The sequence below is a fragment of the Pseudophryne corroboree genome, chromosome 8, assembly GCF_028390025.1.
Source record: "Pseudophryne corroboree isolate aPseCor3 chromosome 8, aPseCor3.hap2, whole genome shotgun sequence".
Classification (NCBI taxonomy): domain Eukaryota; kingdom Metazoa; phylum Chordata; class Amphibia; order Anura; family Myobatrachidae; genus Pseudophryne; species Pseudophryne corroboree.
Window position 1 is genome coordinate 10,253,093 of NC_086451.1, and position 17,506 is coordinate 10,270,598.

The 17,506-nt window shown below is 48.2% G+C and overlaps 1 protein-coding gene across 1 annotated transcript in view; it reads right to left on the reverse strand.

Annotated features, from left to right (window-relative positions):
* NOTCH1 (notch receptor 1) overlaps positions 1-14,075 on the reverse strand; it is a 44,315-nt gene extending 30,240 nt beyond the window's left edge. The window contains exons 1-2 of the mRNA XM_063935890.1: positions 13,288-14,075; positions 8,865-8,931 (exon numbers count right to left, since the gene is read on the reverse strand). Of these exons, the coding sequence (XP_063791960.1) occupies positions 8,865-8,931; positions 13,288-13,342 (122 nt within the window). The 5' untranslated portion in view covers positions 13,343-14,075. The remainder of the gene's footprint in view (positions 1-8,864; positions 8,932-13,287) is intronic.
* Between the last annotated feature and the right edge of the window lie 3,431 nt (positions 14,076-17,506).

Here is a 17,506-nt window from a genome sequence, read left to right on the forward strand (position 1 = left end):
CAGACGGAGGGCTCGCATGTGCCTGTCAGCCCTGCAGAATAACCCATCGCTGACTTTTGGGAAATTCTTTCGCGACTAAGCAGTACCAAGGTTACAGGGAAAGAGACGAATGTCAGCTCTTGGGTTCTACATCTACCTATGTGGGCTGCCACCTTACTGCATGGACATACAGGTCCACAAACCGGTGGATTAAAAAAAAAAAAAAAAAATAATAAAAAAAAAAATAAAAAAATATATATATATATATATATATATATATATATATATATATATATATATATATATATATATATATATATATATATATATATATATATATATATATATATATATAATTTTTTATTTTTATTTATATATATTTTTTATTATTTTTTTTTATATTTTTATTACCTATTTTACTATTTGGATTTTCAAGGGTCCCAAACCATCTGCCACACATTTATAGCACTTGAAGTGCAATTAAAGAAAGAAGCAAACTGTATTTACACTTTCTGAACAGGAGGATAAGCCACTTCAGAAACGTGGCCCGGCCGAGGATCTCAAAATGGCAGATGTTTCCCGGCGACCTCTGAACCCGGCCTCATTTCAGAGCTCATTGCATTCTCGCCATTGTCTGCAGCCATCTGCCGTATTATAGACAGAGGACAATGACACCGGAGTAAACGCAGAGAACTTTAACACATACAAAACCACAAACGCTGTCTGGACCACAATTGTGCAGTTTACCTTTGTACTGCTCGTATAGGTATTGCAACAGAAAGGTCATTGTTGGTGCCATAAATTTATGCAGAAATGAACATTTGCAATATTCATGCAACATTAAAACCTCTCATTTTTGCATTAGCTACACGTTTGCTGGGTGTGCTCCCAAGAATCATGGAAGCGGCCATCTTGGAGGAAGAATCAATACTCAGCCTCTCAATTCACTAGGAGTTTCAGATAATGAGGCATGAGGCACAGGCTTGTGCCTCAGTGATGAGACTACTGCCTCAACAACGTCGTCAGTGACAGCTGGAACGCAAGTGCCCAAATCCTGCATTTTACAATACACAGTCAGACGCGCATAGAACATAACATGGGACGTATTTGTGCGTCCTGACCAATGCCCGTGGCCCACACGGCACATACAGAATACAGGTTATATGTACATGTGTGGAGGCGCTCTGTGCCCCTTATCCTGAAGGTAAAACCTTAATCCTCTCAAACGCCTTCAACCTTCTATTTTACCTTTGCTTTGTTTTTTTCTAGTCACATTACACACAAGATTAACCGTGGGAAAGAAGCATTAAACGTAAAGGGGTCAGCGCTTTAATTAGCTCCCTCCTGCCTCCCAGATAACTCATGGAGTGTTGGAGTACTTGGAACAGCTCTAAGCGTCTCCAGGTGCCAAGTGTCAGACACAAGCCGCAGAACCGGTGCCCGCGCTGACACCCAGGCTAATGAGCCCTCTTTTCCAGATGTCAGGTAAGGATCAAGCGTTTGCTGAAACCAAGTGCAGGACAATGTAACCTGCGAATGACCTGGCTCAGGTCACCTGGCGTTGCGAGTCTGTGGCGCCACAGTCAGCGGTATGTTTTTATAAAAGCGTGTAATGTCTAGTAATGGTGTCCGGGCTGCAAGAGTTTCAAAACAAGAAAGTATTGATGGCTACATTATAGACTATCCCAGAAGCCCTCAGGGCACCCCAGCGGACCAGGGTTTAGGTATATCCATGGCTCAACACAGATGGTTAAATCAGAATTAACTGAAGTGTTAATTCAGTCACCTGTGGCCAAGCATGGATAAACTTAAAACCTGGGTGTCTTGAGGACCGCGTTTGAGAACCTCTGGACTGTCCATACCTCAGTGATGCACAGTGCGGACTCACGGGCTGAGACAACACTGAGAGTGCAACTTATCGGCTCACTACAAACCAGCAGCATCACTGAGGAACGAGGCATTTTGAACGAATGGGTTGAACTCACAAGCAAAGGGAGTTATCACTGGCAACAGGGTTAGAGATGGGAGTGTTGAGGTTTGGGGCCTCTAAAGCCATCGGAGACCCAATCAGATCCGGCCAGCGGCGCATCCCTCAATTTCTCTTCAATTTTTATTTATATTAACTTGTTGAATACCACCCACAATGACACGGTCATAGAAAATTTGGGGCCTGAGCACACACCCCTCTGCCCGACCTTCTGTCGACTACAAGTGGCTGGGGACGCTCTCTGCAGATGTGACTGGGGGCCTCCGAGAACACAACCTGCCTCCAAAAGCCACAAATAATCTGTTTAACCCACAGAACAGTCTGCCGTCCTGCCCCCTGGCTGCGAGGGATGAACAGGAGGCGGCAGATAAGGTTACTCAGAGCAGTCACCTGGATGGGAGTTTAATGTGGTATTTAGCATCTGTTCCAGGAATTTGTAGCCCGTTATTAAATAGTCATCACACAGGAAACCTGGGTAAGACGATCGGGTTAATTAACCCCGAGCAGCAGAAGTGATACAACCCTCTGAGACTGAAGATTACATCTAATAAAACTAATGACTGAGTATTGCGGCAAAAAGGAATTTCCATATAAAGGAGGAGTAAAGTGGGGCATTTTCATCAATGGTTTTAGGTCAGTAGAAGGCGAGGGCATCTCACCAAGCTTGACCCTCATGAGTCCCATTAAGGAATGCAACCAGATGACCTAACAGACCCATTTACACTATACAGCGCACAAGTAGCACAATTGATGCATATAGGGGGTAATTCCAAGTTGATCGCAGCAGGAAATGTTTTAGCAGTTGGGCAAAACCATGTGCACTGCAGGTGGGGCAGATGTAACATGTGCAGAGAGAGTTAGATTTGGGAGGGTTATTTTGTTTCTGTGCAGGGTAAATACTGGTTGCTTTATTTTTACACTGCAATTTAGATTGCAGATTGAACTCACCACACCCAAATCTCTCTCTCTCTGCACATGTTATATCTGCCTCCCCTGCAGTGCACATGGTTTTGCCCAACTGCTAAAAAATTTCCTGCTGCGATCAACTCAGAAATTACCCCCATAGTGCACGACATGAGACAGGGTCATCTGATTCAGCTTAGTGTGCACTCCACTTTAGCCAAACTTGGCTGCAAGGTCAAACTTCCAAACTAAAACTCAACCTTCCAACCAACCCCCTCTACCCAAAGAAGTTAGGGGAATTGTAACATCAGCACCCTCTAATAGATGGATGAACATGAAAGAAAGACCTGGAGCCCACAATCCTGACTCCACTCTCCTCTGTGGAGCATTCCCCATAGTCCATGACCCCAGTGGTTGGGATGAAGCACTAGGCATTCAGAATGTGGGTCCCGGGCCATGTCAACATTAGGAGGCTGAAGTGGCTGGTCACAGACAATAGATGGGAATTTACGCTGGAATTATTAGATCGCATTCCTCGCCAGGATCCTGGGAGACCCAGCGGCCTCTATGGCTGGCTCTGGAGCCTCCGTGTTTAACCCCTTGGTAGGGGAAGTTTGGTTACAGCATGTTCAGGAATCTCTGGTCAAGAAATCAACTTTAGGACCTCCAAGAGGGGTCACCAAAAGCTTATGTCAGTAGCCTGCTCTGAGCCAATCTCAGCTGCCTCCAGCGATCACAGATCCATGCAGACAGCCGCATCGATGCTACCGTGCCGCCACCAGCCCTCCGCACTACAATCTGCACCAGCCACATCCTCGGCGCAGGAGATTTGACTCAATAGCCCGCAACTCCGTCTGCACGCCCATGAGGTACCTCTTCTATGGGCAAACGCCCTTTTGCAACACAGGGACACCCGCTTTGACGTCATTTAAAAAGGACCAAGATGCAGCTGACTTAGAAGGCCCTAAATTGTGTATGTCAGGCTGCGACGCATGAGCGGTTTAATAATAATCACGAGGTCCGTCCGCATTCGGAATTGCGTGCATCTCTGAAATAGGCCCTTATGTTCTGTTTTAGATATAATTAAGATAAAAAGCAGAAGCAGCCGTTGCTCAAATAGCGTCACATCGAGTACAGGCGACGAGCGCAGTCATGCCAAAAGGAAAGCTTATGGTTATCCTAGACAGACCCCCAAGAGCGTTCAAGAAAACAAGGCAAAAGTTTACCCGTGTGCCTCATGCCTCAGTGATGTTATTGCCTCTTAGAGAATTGTTAGACTACACAAATATTATTTAAGCCCAAATATATCTGCCTCCACTCCACCGGGGCCCCTACTACGTACAGAAGCTGGTAGGGGTGTCCACCAAGATGATAGCACTATAAAGCCAAATTAATATTCAAAGTGGAAAAGACCATTAAGGCAGCATGGTTGGTGTAGTGGTTAGCATCACTGCCTCACAGTCCTTATTGGAGTATGTATGGAGTTTGTATGTTCTCCAGTGTTTGTATGTATTTCCTCCCACACTCCAAGAGCATACCGGTGTTGGGCAATAAAATGAACCCTAGTGTGTATGTGGTAGGGAATTTAGAGTGTTAGCTCCTCCGTACAGTGCTGCGATTGTGTGTGAGCTATTTACATGGCTGTAATACAATATATAAAATGAAGACTGACTCTGTCCTACAGTATATACTGTTCTTTTACCAGATTTCCTTTCCTTTCGCTGTGAGATACTGTGGGAAACAGGTTGTAAAAACTCCCCCGACGGTTGGGGTCACCCACTGCTGAGCAGTGAAGGGAGGGCCGTCTCTGCACTCCCCTCTAATAGAGCTGTATCTGGTATGAGGGCCAGTGGTAACCCACCCATATTGGCCCTGGTGACACAATGACGTTGTCATGGAGACGGCATTCTAGGACTACCCAGGTGGTGATGTAAAGTGCGCATTCCACCAAAGCACCGGGGCTGAACCGTGCACTGGATGGGAAAACACTATATTACATATATTTTACCTCAGCAATTGTCCATATGATGACTGCAGTCCCGCACTCCCCCAACATCCGCCATTACCCAGAGTCCCCATCATGTACGCAGTTACCCAGAATCCCCATCATGTACACCATTACCCAGAATCCCCATCACGTACACCATTACCCAGAATCCCCATCACGTACATCATTACCCAGAATCCCCATCACGTAAGCCTTTACCCAGAATCCCCATCACGTACGCCGTTACCCAGAATCCCCATCACGTACGCCGTTACCCAGAATCCCCATCACGTACGCCGTTACCCAGAATCCCCATCACGTACGCCGTTACCCAGAATCCCCATCACGTACGCCGTTACCCAGAATCCCCATCACGTACGCCGTTACCCAGAATCCCCATCACGTACGCCGTTACCCAGAATCCCCATCACGTACGCCGTTACCCAGAATCCCCATCACGTACACCATTACCCAGAATCCCCATCACGTACGCCATTACCCAGAATCCCCATCACGTACACCATTACCCAGAATCCCCATCACGTACGCCATTACCCAGAATCCCCATCACGTACGCCATTACCCAGAATCCCCATCACGTACACCATTACCCAGAATCCCCATCACGTACGCCGTTACCCAGAATCCTCATCACGTACGCCTTTACCCAGAATCCCCATCACGTACGCCGTTACCCAGAATCCCCATCACGTACGCCTTTACCCAGAATCCCCATCACGTACGCCGTTACCCAGAATCCCCATCACCAAGCCCCAAACTCTATCAGCCTACATAATAAAGAACGTAAAGCTGCAGTCAGCGTCCTATTACCAGCAACACGTATAGAATAACCAACTAGTTGTACAATTTGTTGCGCCCCACACTCCAAAGCAAAATGGATGCACTTTTATGTTCACGTCCTTCTTAACACCTGTTGGACACGACCTGTAAATAACGCGCGCCATTAACTTCAGTGCCGCCAGTTTTTAATGCATGAGGCCTTTTAATAACGCGCCGCACACTGAGACGCCAGCGCTTCCGTTACACACTTCAGACAGCCTTGGGGCTTATTTGCATGTTAAAGTGACTGAACACGCCATTAGCCGGCTGCAGGCTGCGAGTGTCTCACCTTTTTATGAGCGTTACCTCAGGAGAAGGGAAATAAGCAGAGTATATGCACAGGGGGGAAGATGGGGGCCCCGGCTATGAAACACACCATTTAACCTGAGGAATGGCAGTCACCAGTACAAGTCAGGCCTTTCAACGCTTCCCTGAGCGCACAGGCTGGAGAGAGTCACTTCCCATCATAGCTGCGGCAATACAGAGATAATTATTTACAGGTACGCAGCAGGGAAATGCAGAGTGTAAAAGGGACACCACCCCACACAAGTGCTCTCCTCTCTCTCTGGCTAGATGCTAGCAGTATACTGCAGGGGAGGCGTGAGGAGAATGCTGCAGGAGGGAAGGGTCAGCAGTCAAGGGCCTGCAGTATGGCGCTGCCGTATGGTGATCTATCAGGGTAGAGTCTCCTAACTGAGGTCATCTCTCCTCTTTCAGGAGGTCCATACCAGGGAGCAGGTACCACCTGGCTCGCCAGCTGCTCTGGAACTACACATCCCAGCAAGTTCTGCCACATTGTAACAGACAGCGCAATTTTCAAAAGCAGTTTAACGCGTTTCTCCTTGTTGATACATAACCGTTTCATCAGATGAAACCGTTCAGTATCTACAACGGAGAAACGCGTTACACTGCATTTGAAAACTGCGCTCTCTGTTACAATGTGTTTTATTTTTTTCAACGACTGTATAGACCTGGAATAGACAATATCTGGCACTCCAGCTGCTGTGGAACCACACGTCCCAGCATGTGAAACCACAGTTTGCGCCAGCCCCAAAACAAAATTGTGGCAGAACATGCTGGGATGTGTAGTTCCACGGCAGCTGGAGTGCCAGATATTGTCTACTCCAGGACTATACAGTCCTTTAAATCAGTATTTACAATGGAGAAACGCGTTAAACTGCATCTTAAAATTGCGCTGTCTATTACAATTTGTTGCATCATTCTCAGCAACCCAGATTATTGCTTGGCAGCTGCATTCAGAGTGAACATAATATAGTATAAAAGATCTTTATGGACTGCGCCCAATTATATCATCTAAATTGTTTACTTCTATAAATTAAATATAAAATTGCAGCCCCGTCATTTAGAGAAAGCGAAATTCTGATATAAAAAGCACCCGGCCTATTTACATAGCGCCAACGTATTCCGTAGCCCTTTAGCTAGGAGTTACAAATCCCTCCCTCCAGAGTAAAGCCGCAGTAGTCGCCGATTTTTGCGGTGGCTCTCCCTCCATTCACAGAAAAGCAGGGATCACCTTTCTCCTGTACCGGCCTGAATACACTTGACTTTCCAACTGGATCTCATTTTCTGGACAACATAAAGGAACCTTTGTAGGCAGGCCGCTAAGTGACGGGTGAAATCGAGATGCGGCTCCTGGCCAGCCTGGCACCTTTTATCCCGACCTGGCTCAGGATGTGCCACGCTATCAATGGTGCCACTTATCTGCAGCTGGCGCTGCGACGACGGAGACGCCAAAAAGTGCGAGTCAGGAGACGGAGGCAGAGAGATCTGCGGCTCCAGATACAGGGAATACTTCCGTCAGAAGGAATCCGCAATGATACACCGGGAACCGGTCCCTTGTTATCCCAATCATAATACCCCCTCCGCCACATCACCAGGCGATAAGCTTATTTAATTGGTGCAATTAATGCCACCAGGTTCTCATTAAGGGACAGCTCACGGGGGAAGAGGAGGAGGACAGCAGAGCAGAGAGTGATCATTTTGGTTCTTTTCCAGATATGCCTTTGGGAAAAACATTTAAGGAGGTTGATTGGGCTTAAAATTACTACTCTGGTTAGCCTGACACAGGAGAGAACACAGGGAGGGTCCAAGGGGAAGCATGAAAGCGCAACAGCAGCGTTCCACAGAAGCCCCCCGGGACAGGGCAGCCACCTGGCCGCAGATTACAGGCCCAGCATTTATTTAGCAGCGCCGGTGTATCACAGCTTGGCGCCCCTGCACGGCTTATCTAGCTGCTAGTGCCAAATTACAGTCCGAGGCACAACAAAGTAATCAGGATGGCGCAGCCCAGACCCTGCTCATTTGGGTACAGCTGCTCGGTCCCCCTCCCCTGCTCCCCACCCCATTTAAAGCTGTCACAGGTTTTGTTCAGACCCACTGAAATGCCAGGCTGCCAACACATTCCGGGTATTCAGAGCTTCACAAAGTCATTTTTACAACCAGTTAGGGCAATTTACAAAAATTCTGAAAAAAGTTTTCAGCCCTGGTCAATAAGCATTCAGCCCAGGTTATACTATTAACCCTTGCAAGACTCTCCATTCGCTAAGTATAAAAGGGGGTGATTGGGGGGGGGGGGGGGGGATAACAAGAAAATAATAATAAACCCCCTCCATGAAAAAAATGGTGCTGCATTCTGGGAAACCCCCATGATCCAGCACACAAGGGTAACCTGCCTCTAGGAACAATGGAGGGCAAATTTCGACTGAACCCCAGCTGTCGTTCTGTCAATGAATGAAAGCAAGATTTACAGCGTCGCCAAGCGTCCATGTGGCTTGAGCATCAGGGAAGGGGGGGGGGGGGGGGGGGTAGCTGTATTCATTAGGGGCTCACAAAGGATTGCAGCCCTTTGTACTGTATGGCTGTCTGTCGATGGGCCCTGAATAACTCCCTATTGTGCAACAGAACGTCATGGAGGCTGCTCTTGGAACCACCAGGGACTTTTAAGAAGCTGACTTTATAAAGCATGGTCAGTGTTCCACAGGTAGGTATCACCCCACCAGAGGTATTTCTCCAGCTTTACTAAGATTGCCGGGGACCCACAATCTGTCTATGAAATGACAGTAAGCTGGTTGGTTGCTACGGGCAACTTCTCCACTTTATCTTTCTGGAAAGTTTGCAGTGACGGGATGTAACTTCACGGCCACTTACCTGCATTCTGTCCCGCTGGTGTCACACTTTCCGTTGTTCAAGCATGTTTGCTGCATACACCGTAAACCTGGAGAGAAAGAGCGAGAACAGTTACAGACTTGTAAAGAGAATATAGGGTTCTATTTACTAAGCCTTGGAGAGAGATAAAGTAGCAGCCAATCAGGGTCTAACTGCCATGTTACAGGCAGTGTTGGAAAGATGACAGGAGCTGGTTGGTTGGTCCTTTATCTCTCTCAGGGGCTTTAGTACATAGCTTACTTGCAGGAACATTACACTGGAATACTGACAGTCTACGCCGCAGAACCTGTCCTGCAGAATAAAACAATACACAAGATGCTTGGCCGAATGATTTCGCGTGGGCAAAGATAGGCCACTCGGAGCCACGTGTGGGGGCGATGCGTCATGGCGTCTCTACTTACTAATCAACATGGCAGCTACCACCGAAGATCATATAATGCAAACAGAAGAATACATTTGTAGGGGCACAAAGTCTATGCAAAGGATCCGCCAGTTGCACGTTTGCAGCTCATCTCAGGAGAACCTGAAGGCCTGCGCTGCTGAGTGGGGGTTTGTATGCAGTTTGTGCAGCACCGGTATGTCGGATCTGCTTATAGACCAGGAAACAAATGACAATTTCCGTGCACTTATTATAATAAGCAGAGCCGGCCTTAACCAATATGATGCCCTAGGCAAGATTTTGGCTGGTGCCCCTTAGCACCGCCGCTAGTTCTTCAGGAGATGCCTGGCATGGCAGCTCTGCTAACGTCGGGCGCCTTTTGTTTATGAAAATGCATCTTCTTTGCATTACTATGTGGCTAGGATGCACAAGCAGCTTCTGCTGATTAAAATGATATGCAGCACGCCTATATTCTGTGTGTGACTGTGGCTGTATCTGCATACGAAATGCTGAATTACAGTGATTTCCAGGAATACACTGCAATATAGCATTTCGTATGCAGATACAGCCAGTCACACACAGAATATAGGCATGCCGCATATCATTTTAATCAGCAAAAGCTGCTGGTGTCCCTAAGCATACCAAATGCCCTAGGCATTTGCCTAGTTTGCCTATGCCTAAGTCTGGCTCTGATAATAAGAGAGAAGGTTCCATGTGAGATTTGTGGCGAGTACTGAACACGAAATCACCGGGGGCCGAATACATGGTGGACTGATGACCGCAGAGCATAAACGGTCTCTTGGGGGTGAAGGCTACAAAACCTGTAACTTTATCTTCCCTCCTGGCACTCACATTGTTACATGTCAGAATATCTGACATTTATGGGCTGATGAGGTAGTACAGGAATGCAAAGATAACATTTAGCTGCAGGCAGAAATACACAGTGTATCCAACACAGTACAGGGCAGGTAAATGGACTGTGTTCCCATTATACCCACCAGGAGCTCTCATCCATTCCACCGACTCAGGACATGCTTAAGGTTATAATTATATGGAAATAAGTAACTGTATATAAGTAAATATATATCCTGGAGTGACACTGCTGCATCTGTAGTTAAGAACAAACATCTTTGTTGGCATGACTCTCAGGCAGTTGCATAGAGTGCCACCAGAAAATAGGGGCTCCATCCTCCCATATGTGTAAGTAAGGATTGTAAATGTAAAGTGGGAGGTAGGAGTGTTTTTTTTTCTAGCATTGATGCATGTAAATAAGATGACCGTACAACACCAACCTCCTCAACCACTTCTCCTGTGTGTGTTACTTCCTGACCAAGGGGGTGATTGTATACAACAGCAGCATCATCAGGGAGCACACTTGGAAACGGCACCTGCAGTTTTTTACTATAACACTGTAAGCTGCACACGTTGGGCAAGACCGTGTGGTCTTACACACAGCTCAGGATAACAAGGCTTAGCCAAGCAGCGCACTACAAGTTCCAGCCTGTCCTGCCAACCGCAACATCCGACAGCCACAGTAGTACAACTGCGTGAACATCAGAGAGAAACAAATCTCTAACAATATTTGAAAAGTTGACACACTTTGGGGCCTAGATTTGAACCCCTTGCGGTGCCAGAGAATGGTCACACCTGGTGACTGTTCCACCGTCTTATCTCTGTCTTCAGCTGATCAGATCACATACAGTATCTCTATAAATAAATGGTTTCCCTCCATCCTCCATGCTCAGAGATAACATCTACACCCTTCCCCAACAGTAACAGGAAACACAAAGTTCAGCAAATAAGTGGTTTTAAAAGAGAGGGGGTCATCTAACTATATTAGTATTCATAGAGTGACACCCCCCCCCCCCTCAAATGTCCTGAGGTACCCGGTGTGTGGCGAGGGGGGGCACCAGTGCACAAACAATCTCCCCCCCCTTTCACGGTTGCCCATGGGAAAACACAACAGCTGCAGAGTAGGGCCTATTATTGATTGGCAACAAAGAGGGAAATCAGAGCTCACCATTGTAAAGCGTTAAACACACCTCTTGGCGTATTGTTCAGCACAGGGCAGGAATCCCTGTCTCCCTCCCTTGTCACTTAATACATGCAGCCTGAAGCTGGGGCTGTAATAACCCCCTGCTATGAGAACACACTGCAGCCTATGTCTGCTGCCTGGGAAGGGGGGCATCAAAGATAAAGCGGCAGTTTAACCCTCTGTAGCCTGTTCACTGTCCAGGTCCCTCCAAAAAACTTTGTGACTTGACGGCTGTTGTGGAACTACAAATCCCAGGCTACTCTGCCAGTATGACAAATGTACAATAAATGGCACTGTCTGTAAGTGTTAGGGTAACTTTCCCATGCTAAGAATATATTCTTGTGTTCAAGAAAAATAAAGAGGGGGGGGGGGGGGGGGATTTCTAGGGAAGTTGCAAAATTATCATTATTACATAAATACAAAGATGTATTGAATCAGCATAAATGTGCAAAACTGACATTTGCTCACTGTATTGGGCTTAACCCTTTACCTCCTGGCCAGCCGGGACTATTTGCTTTGTACTTGATACTTTTTGCAAACAAACAATAAACAAACAAACAGAAAAGGAAATGTGTCACTTCCTTCCAAAGGGCCCAGTGCTGCACTCTAAAGGTCATTATGTAGGGAGCCAGCAGTGGAGACATAGATCCAGCAGAGGTGGGGATTGGGGGCAATGGAAGGAGGACAATCAAATTCTGAAATAATAATAATAAAAAAAGTTACAGTAACTCTGATCAACGTACTATAAGGGAATGAAGCCTCCAACCATACTGAAACCATGAGAACTGTGCAAGGAAGTCACATTAACGTTCTGTTACAAACTTGTTGCCAGATTAAACGGGACACACACTGTGTCCTAGCATACTCCTGATCCGGCCGCTGGGGGCGCTGTTTTATTGCGGTTGATGGGTAATGTGTCCACACGCATTAAATTAGTGTACAGCGATCTTAGCTGAAAGCCTTTTTAAGTGTTTATCACTCCAAATATCTGATTATAATCGTTCGATAATAAACTGCCGATCACATCGGACGATTGTAACACGATTTTTATCGGCCCCGACTTCTTGCAATTACTACGATTTGGTAGAGACTAGCAGAGCGGGATGGATCGGAGTAGACTGCTACAGAGAGAACTCGAGAGACCACATCTCCAAGTGGGACAGAAAGCAGAAGGATGGGAGACAGCACAGGAAACCCCGAGTCGGTGCAGACAGTGAAACCACCGATCTGAGATCACGCTGGGGTGACAGAACATCACCCCGGATTACACCAGAGGTCCCTGCCCCCTCTGCCCAGCTGGTTCCATGCCAGTGCACACTCAGGGGGGGGGGGGGGGGGGGGGGCACAAGGCTACAGAACTATAAACAAGATCAATATTAGAAAGTTTTACATCCAGCAACCAGGGGCTACATGTGTCCTAGGCACCATGATGGGGAACCACAAGTCTAAGCATGCCCAGCCACCCAAGACATCTGCTGGCATTGTACAGCGCTACAGACCACTCGGACTGGAAGCAGCAGATGCCAGGGCTAACCCCACTGATCCCCAGCATAGTGTACCACCCAATGCAGCTCTAACCCTGGCCATTATATCATGCCCTTCATATACCCAGAACTGGAGGTGGCATCTGCCCATCTTACTGCAGATCAGATTGTCTGATACAGGAGTGTAGCAATGACTGTACCAGATCCCCAGACACCAGGAAACATCGTGTCACAGGAGCCACTCTCACTATGACTGCTTTCCTGTCCCACTCCGTAGAGTGCAAGCTCTGTGGGACACAAACTTCTGTTCACACTAACTCTTCCTCACCCCCCTGGAGTTCTCCTTCACCCCAGTGCCTCTGGGCACCCATCAGGTAACACTAGACATGACATTGCACCATCACCTGCCCCAGGTCAGCCACACGTGCCTGGCAGAGACCTCAGAGCATGGAGTGCAAGCTCTCCGGGCAAGTGGCCGTTACATGGGTGGTGGGAGCAGCTTCCTACCTTGTGTCTGGACAGTCAGTGACCAGAGCAGCAGGGAGACTCCTATCCGATACATTCCTCCGGGATATCAGCTGCTCTGTAATCACATATGTCCTGGGGGTGCCCGATCCCAGCAGCGGGCAGGAGGTGCCAAATCCAGGGGTAAATCCGTCCCAAGCCCTGGGAGAAGCAACGAATCAGCCAGAAGGTCTTTGCTACAATGTATCAGCCAGCCAGGGACTCTGCAACAATGTATCAGCCAGCCAGGGGACTCTGCAACAATGTATCAGCCAGCCAAGGGACTCTGCAACAATGTATCAGCCAGCCAGGGGAATATGCAACAATGTTTCAGCCAGGTGGTGGGGAGGGGACTCTGCTACAATGTATCAGCCAGCCAGGGGACTCTGCTATAATTTATCAGCCAGCCAGGGGACTCTGCAACAATGTTTCAGCCAGGTGGTGGGGAGGGGACTCTGCTACAATGTATCAGCCAGCTAGGGGTTCTGCTATAATGTATCAGCCAGTCCAGGGGGGGACCCTGTTATAATGGATCAGCCAGTCCAGGAGACTCTGCAACAATGTATCAGCCAGCCAGGGGACTCTGCTATAATGGACCAGCCAGTAGAACTCTGCTACAAAGTATCAGCCAGCCTGGGAGACTCTGCCACAATGTATCCAGCCAGGGAGATCCCTCCGCCGCAGGTGTCTCTTGCTCTCAGCAGCCCCACGCCACGGTCCCCATCCGCCTCCTCCGTGACACTGCAGACAAATGCTGAGACTGAGAGGCAGCTGGGTGTCTGTGTGCTGCGAACGTCTACTTCCGCCCGCTGGGGGAGGGGACTACTTCTCCTCAAACTTCAAGGCAGTGGTGAAAAGTTTTTTTTTTTTTTTTTGCTGCTGCGGGCGGAGGGATCTGATGCCTCATTAGCATGTGAATGGGAGTGTGGAAGGCAGTGGGGTGGCTGCTGCTGTTCCTTCTGGGCATCTTGGTGGCTTTTGTCTTCTGAGAGAGAGGGAGAGGGGGGAAGGGGCCTGGGAGAAAGACTGCAGGCTCCCCGCAAAGTGTGTGAGAGGAGGGAGGTGGACAGGTGACCTGGTGGCTGCTGAAATATCTGCTTACACACAGGTAGCCCCAGGGTCCAAGATTCTGCAAGCTCTTCAACAACCTGTAGTCCTGCACTCTTGTGGAACTACAAGTCTCAGCATGGTAAACACCTCGATATCTAGTCATGGGCAGAGCCGTAATGAGGGGCGTGCGACCTGGGCCGCCACCCAGGGCGCAAGACTAAGAGGGTGGCGCAGTGGCTACCCCAACGGAACGACACCAGCGTGCTCTGCCTAACAGGGTCCTGTAAAGGGGGATCCGGTCTGTAGGTCGACACTGTCTAGGTCGACCACTATTGGTCGACAGTAAGTAAGCCAACATGGTTTCTAGGTCAACAGGGACTCTAGGTCGACATACTAGATCGACATGACAAAAGGACGACGAGTTTTTCAAATTTTTTATTTTTTAACTGTTTCACTTTACTATTCACGTCGACTACAATTGGGAACGGTAACTTTGCCCGAAGCGTGGGAGGGGACGCGGTGCACTAATTGGGCGACCCGGTCACTTTGCGAAGAACACAACACAAAAAAGTGCAAAAACTCATGTTGACCTTCTGTCATGTCGATCTAGTACGTCGACCTAGACACTGTAGTCCTAAGTGTGGTCGACCTTGCACACCACACCCGCTGTAAAGGGCGGCCGGTGCTAGGAATGTCACAGGACATGCCCAGAAGCCCCCTTCCTTCTCCAGCGCTTGCCGTGTGATGTCATTTGCGCCGGCGGTGCCAGCCAAGGTACCCAGGCCATGCTACGGTGCTGGTCGCAGTCTGCCCATCTCCACTGCAGCATTATAAGCCGTCTTTGTGTAACTTTAAGCCTGAATATGGAACAGTACTGATACCACAACTCTCAGGCAGGGGGTCATTATTTGCTAAAGGGGGTCATTCCGAGTTAATCGCCAGCTGCATTTGTTCGCTGCGCAGCGATGATACAAAATAACGTCACTTCGGCGCAGACGTATGCGGCACAATGCGCACGCACAACATACTTTCACAACGGCCGAAGTAGTTTCACACAAGGTCTAGCGAAGCTTTTCAGTCGCACTGCTGGCCGCAGAGTGATTGACATGAAGTGGGCGTTTCTGGGTGTCAACTGACCGTTTTCAGGGAGTGTTCGTAAAAAACGCAGGCGTGCCAGGAAAAACGCAGGCGCGGCTGGGAGAACGCAGGGCGTGTTTGTGACGTCAAATCCAGAACTGAATAGTCTGAAGTGATCGCAAGCGCTGAGTAGGTCTGGAGCTACTCTGAAACGGCACATTTTTTTTTTGTAGCCGCTCTGCGATCCTTTCGTTCGCACTTCTGCTAAGCTAAAATACACTCCCAGAGGGAGGCGGCATAGTGTTTGCACGGCTGCTAAAAACTGCGAGCGAGCGATCAACTCGGAATGACCCCCCTGGAACAGTACTGATACCACAACTCTCAGGCATGGGGTAATTATTTGCTAAAATCTGTAACTTTCGCTACATCCTGTCTAATCAGATGCGGGGCGGGGGGGGGGGAGGCCTTCTCCACGCGTTCTTACATATCCCTGGCCTCCACGCTTCCCATATCCCTGGCCTCCACGCTTCCCACATATCCCTGGCCTCCACGCTTCCCACATATCCCTGGCCTCCACGCTTCCCACATATCCCTGGAGGTTCCGGTATGAATGGTCGACCATGTTATGGTCGACAGTCATTAGGTCGACCACTATTGGTCGACATTGACATGGTCGACATGGACACATGGTTGACACATGAAAATGGTCCGACACATGAAAGGTCGACATATGAAAAGGTCGACATGAGTTTTTTAACTTTTTTTGGTGTCGTTTTTTGCGTAAAGTGACTGGGAACCCCAATTAGTGCACCGCGTCCCCTCGCATGGCTCGCTTCGCTCGCCATGCTTCGGGCGTGGTGCCTTCGCTCCGCTACCGCTTCGCTCGGCACACTTTACCGTTCCAATCGTAGTCCATGTGGATCGTAAAGTATGGAAAAGTTCCCCAAAAGAAAAAAAAGTTTAAAAACTCATGTCGACCTTTTCATGTGTCGACCTTTCATGTGTCGACCATTTTCATGTGTCGACCATGTGTCCATGTCGACCATGCCAATGTCGACCAATAGTGGTCGACCTAATGACTGTCGACCATAACATGGTCGACCATGTGAACGGATACCATCCCGGGACAGGAGGAAGGAGAACACTGCTAATGTTGCAAAGTTAAAGATTTGAGCAAGAGTTCTTCCAAGTTCTCACAGCCAGCTACGTATCCATTCCTGCTGCCCCCAGTCCACACACGCTGATAGTCACAGGCAGTAGCGCGCAGGAAATAATACGCTATTTACTGACAGTTATTTATATAGCGCCAGCATATTCTGTTGCGCTTTGCAACATTTTTCAAAAATTACAAGTGAGGACAAAGTACACTTTAAAAAAAATTCCATAAATAAATGCAACACCTGATTGCGCAGGGCATCGAATAGCGCAGTGTATTACTAAGAAAACGTATAAAACATCCGGGAACAAACAAAGCTTTGTCTGCAAAAACCGCCACCAACGTATTCTCACGTTTACGCTTTTATCTTTACTTATCTTCTTTTTTGAAAATCTAAGCCGGAATTATGTTCATAATGTTAAGCGCCTTGAGTCTTATTGGCGAATGGCGTTATATAACAAGATTGTAAGCTTGCGAGCAGGGCCCTCCTACCTCTATGTCTGTCTGTTTTTACCTAGTTTTGTTCTATTACTGTTGTTCCAATTGTAAAGCGCAACGGAATATGCTGCACTATATAAGAAACTGCTAATAAATAAAAAGAAAAAAAATATTATTATCAGGGCCGGATCTAGGCCTTGTGGCGACCAGGGCGAAAAAATAGGGGCATGACTTCGGAGAAGGGGCGTGGTCAGTTATGCCCCCTGTAGCTGTGCCCTCAGCAGTTGTGCCCCCAATACTGTGCCCCCAGTAGCGCCGATCACCCCAAAAAAACTCACAATCCCCGCTCCTGCTTCCCGACCTCTGCTGTCCTCCGTCTCCGGCCGCCGGCGCCGCTCCTCGGATCTATGGGAGAGACGTCATGACGTCTCTCCCATAGCACAGCATAGACACTAGAGGTCAGTTATGACCCCTAGCGTCTATGTGCCGGTCCCACAATGC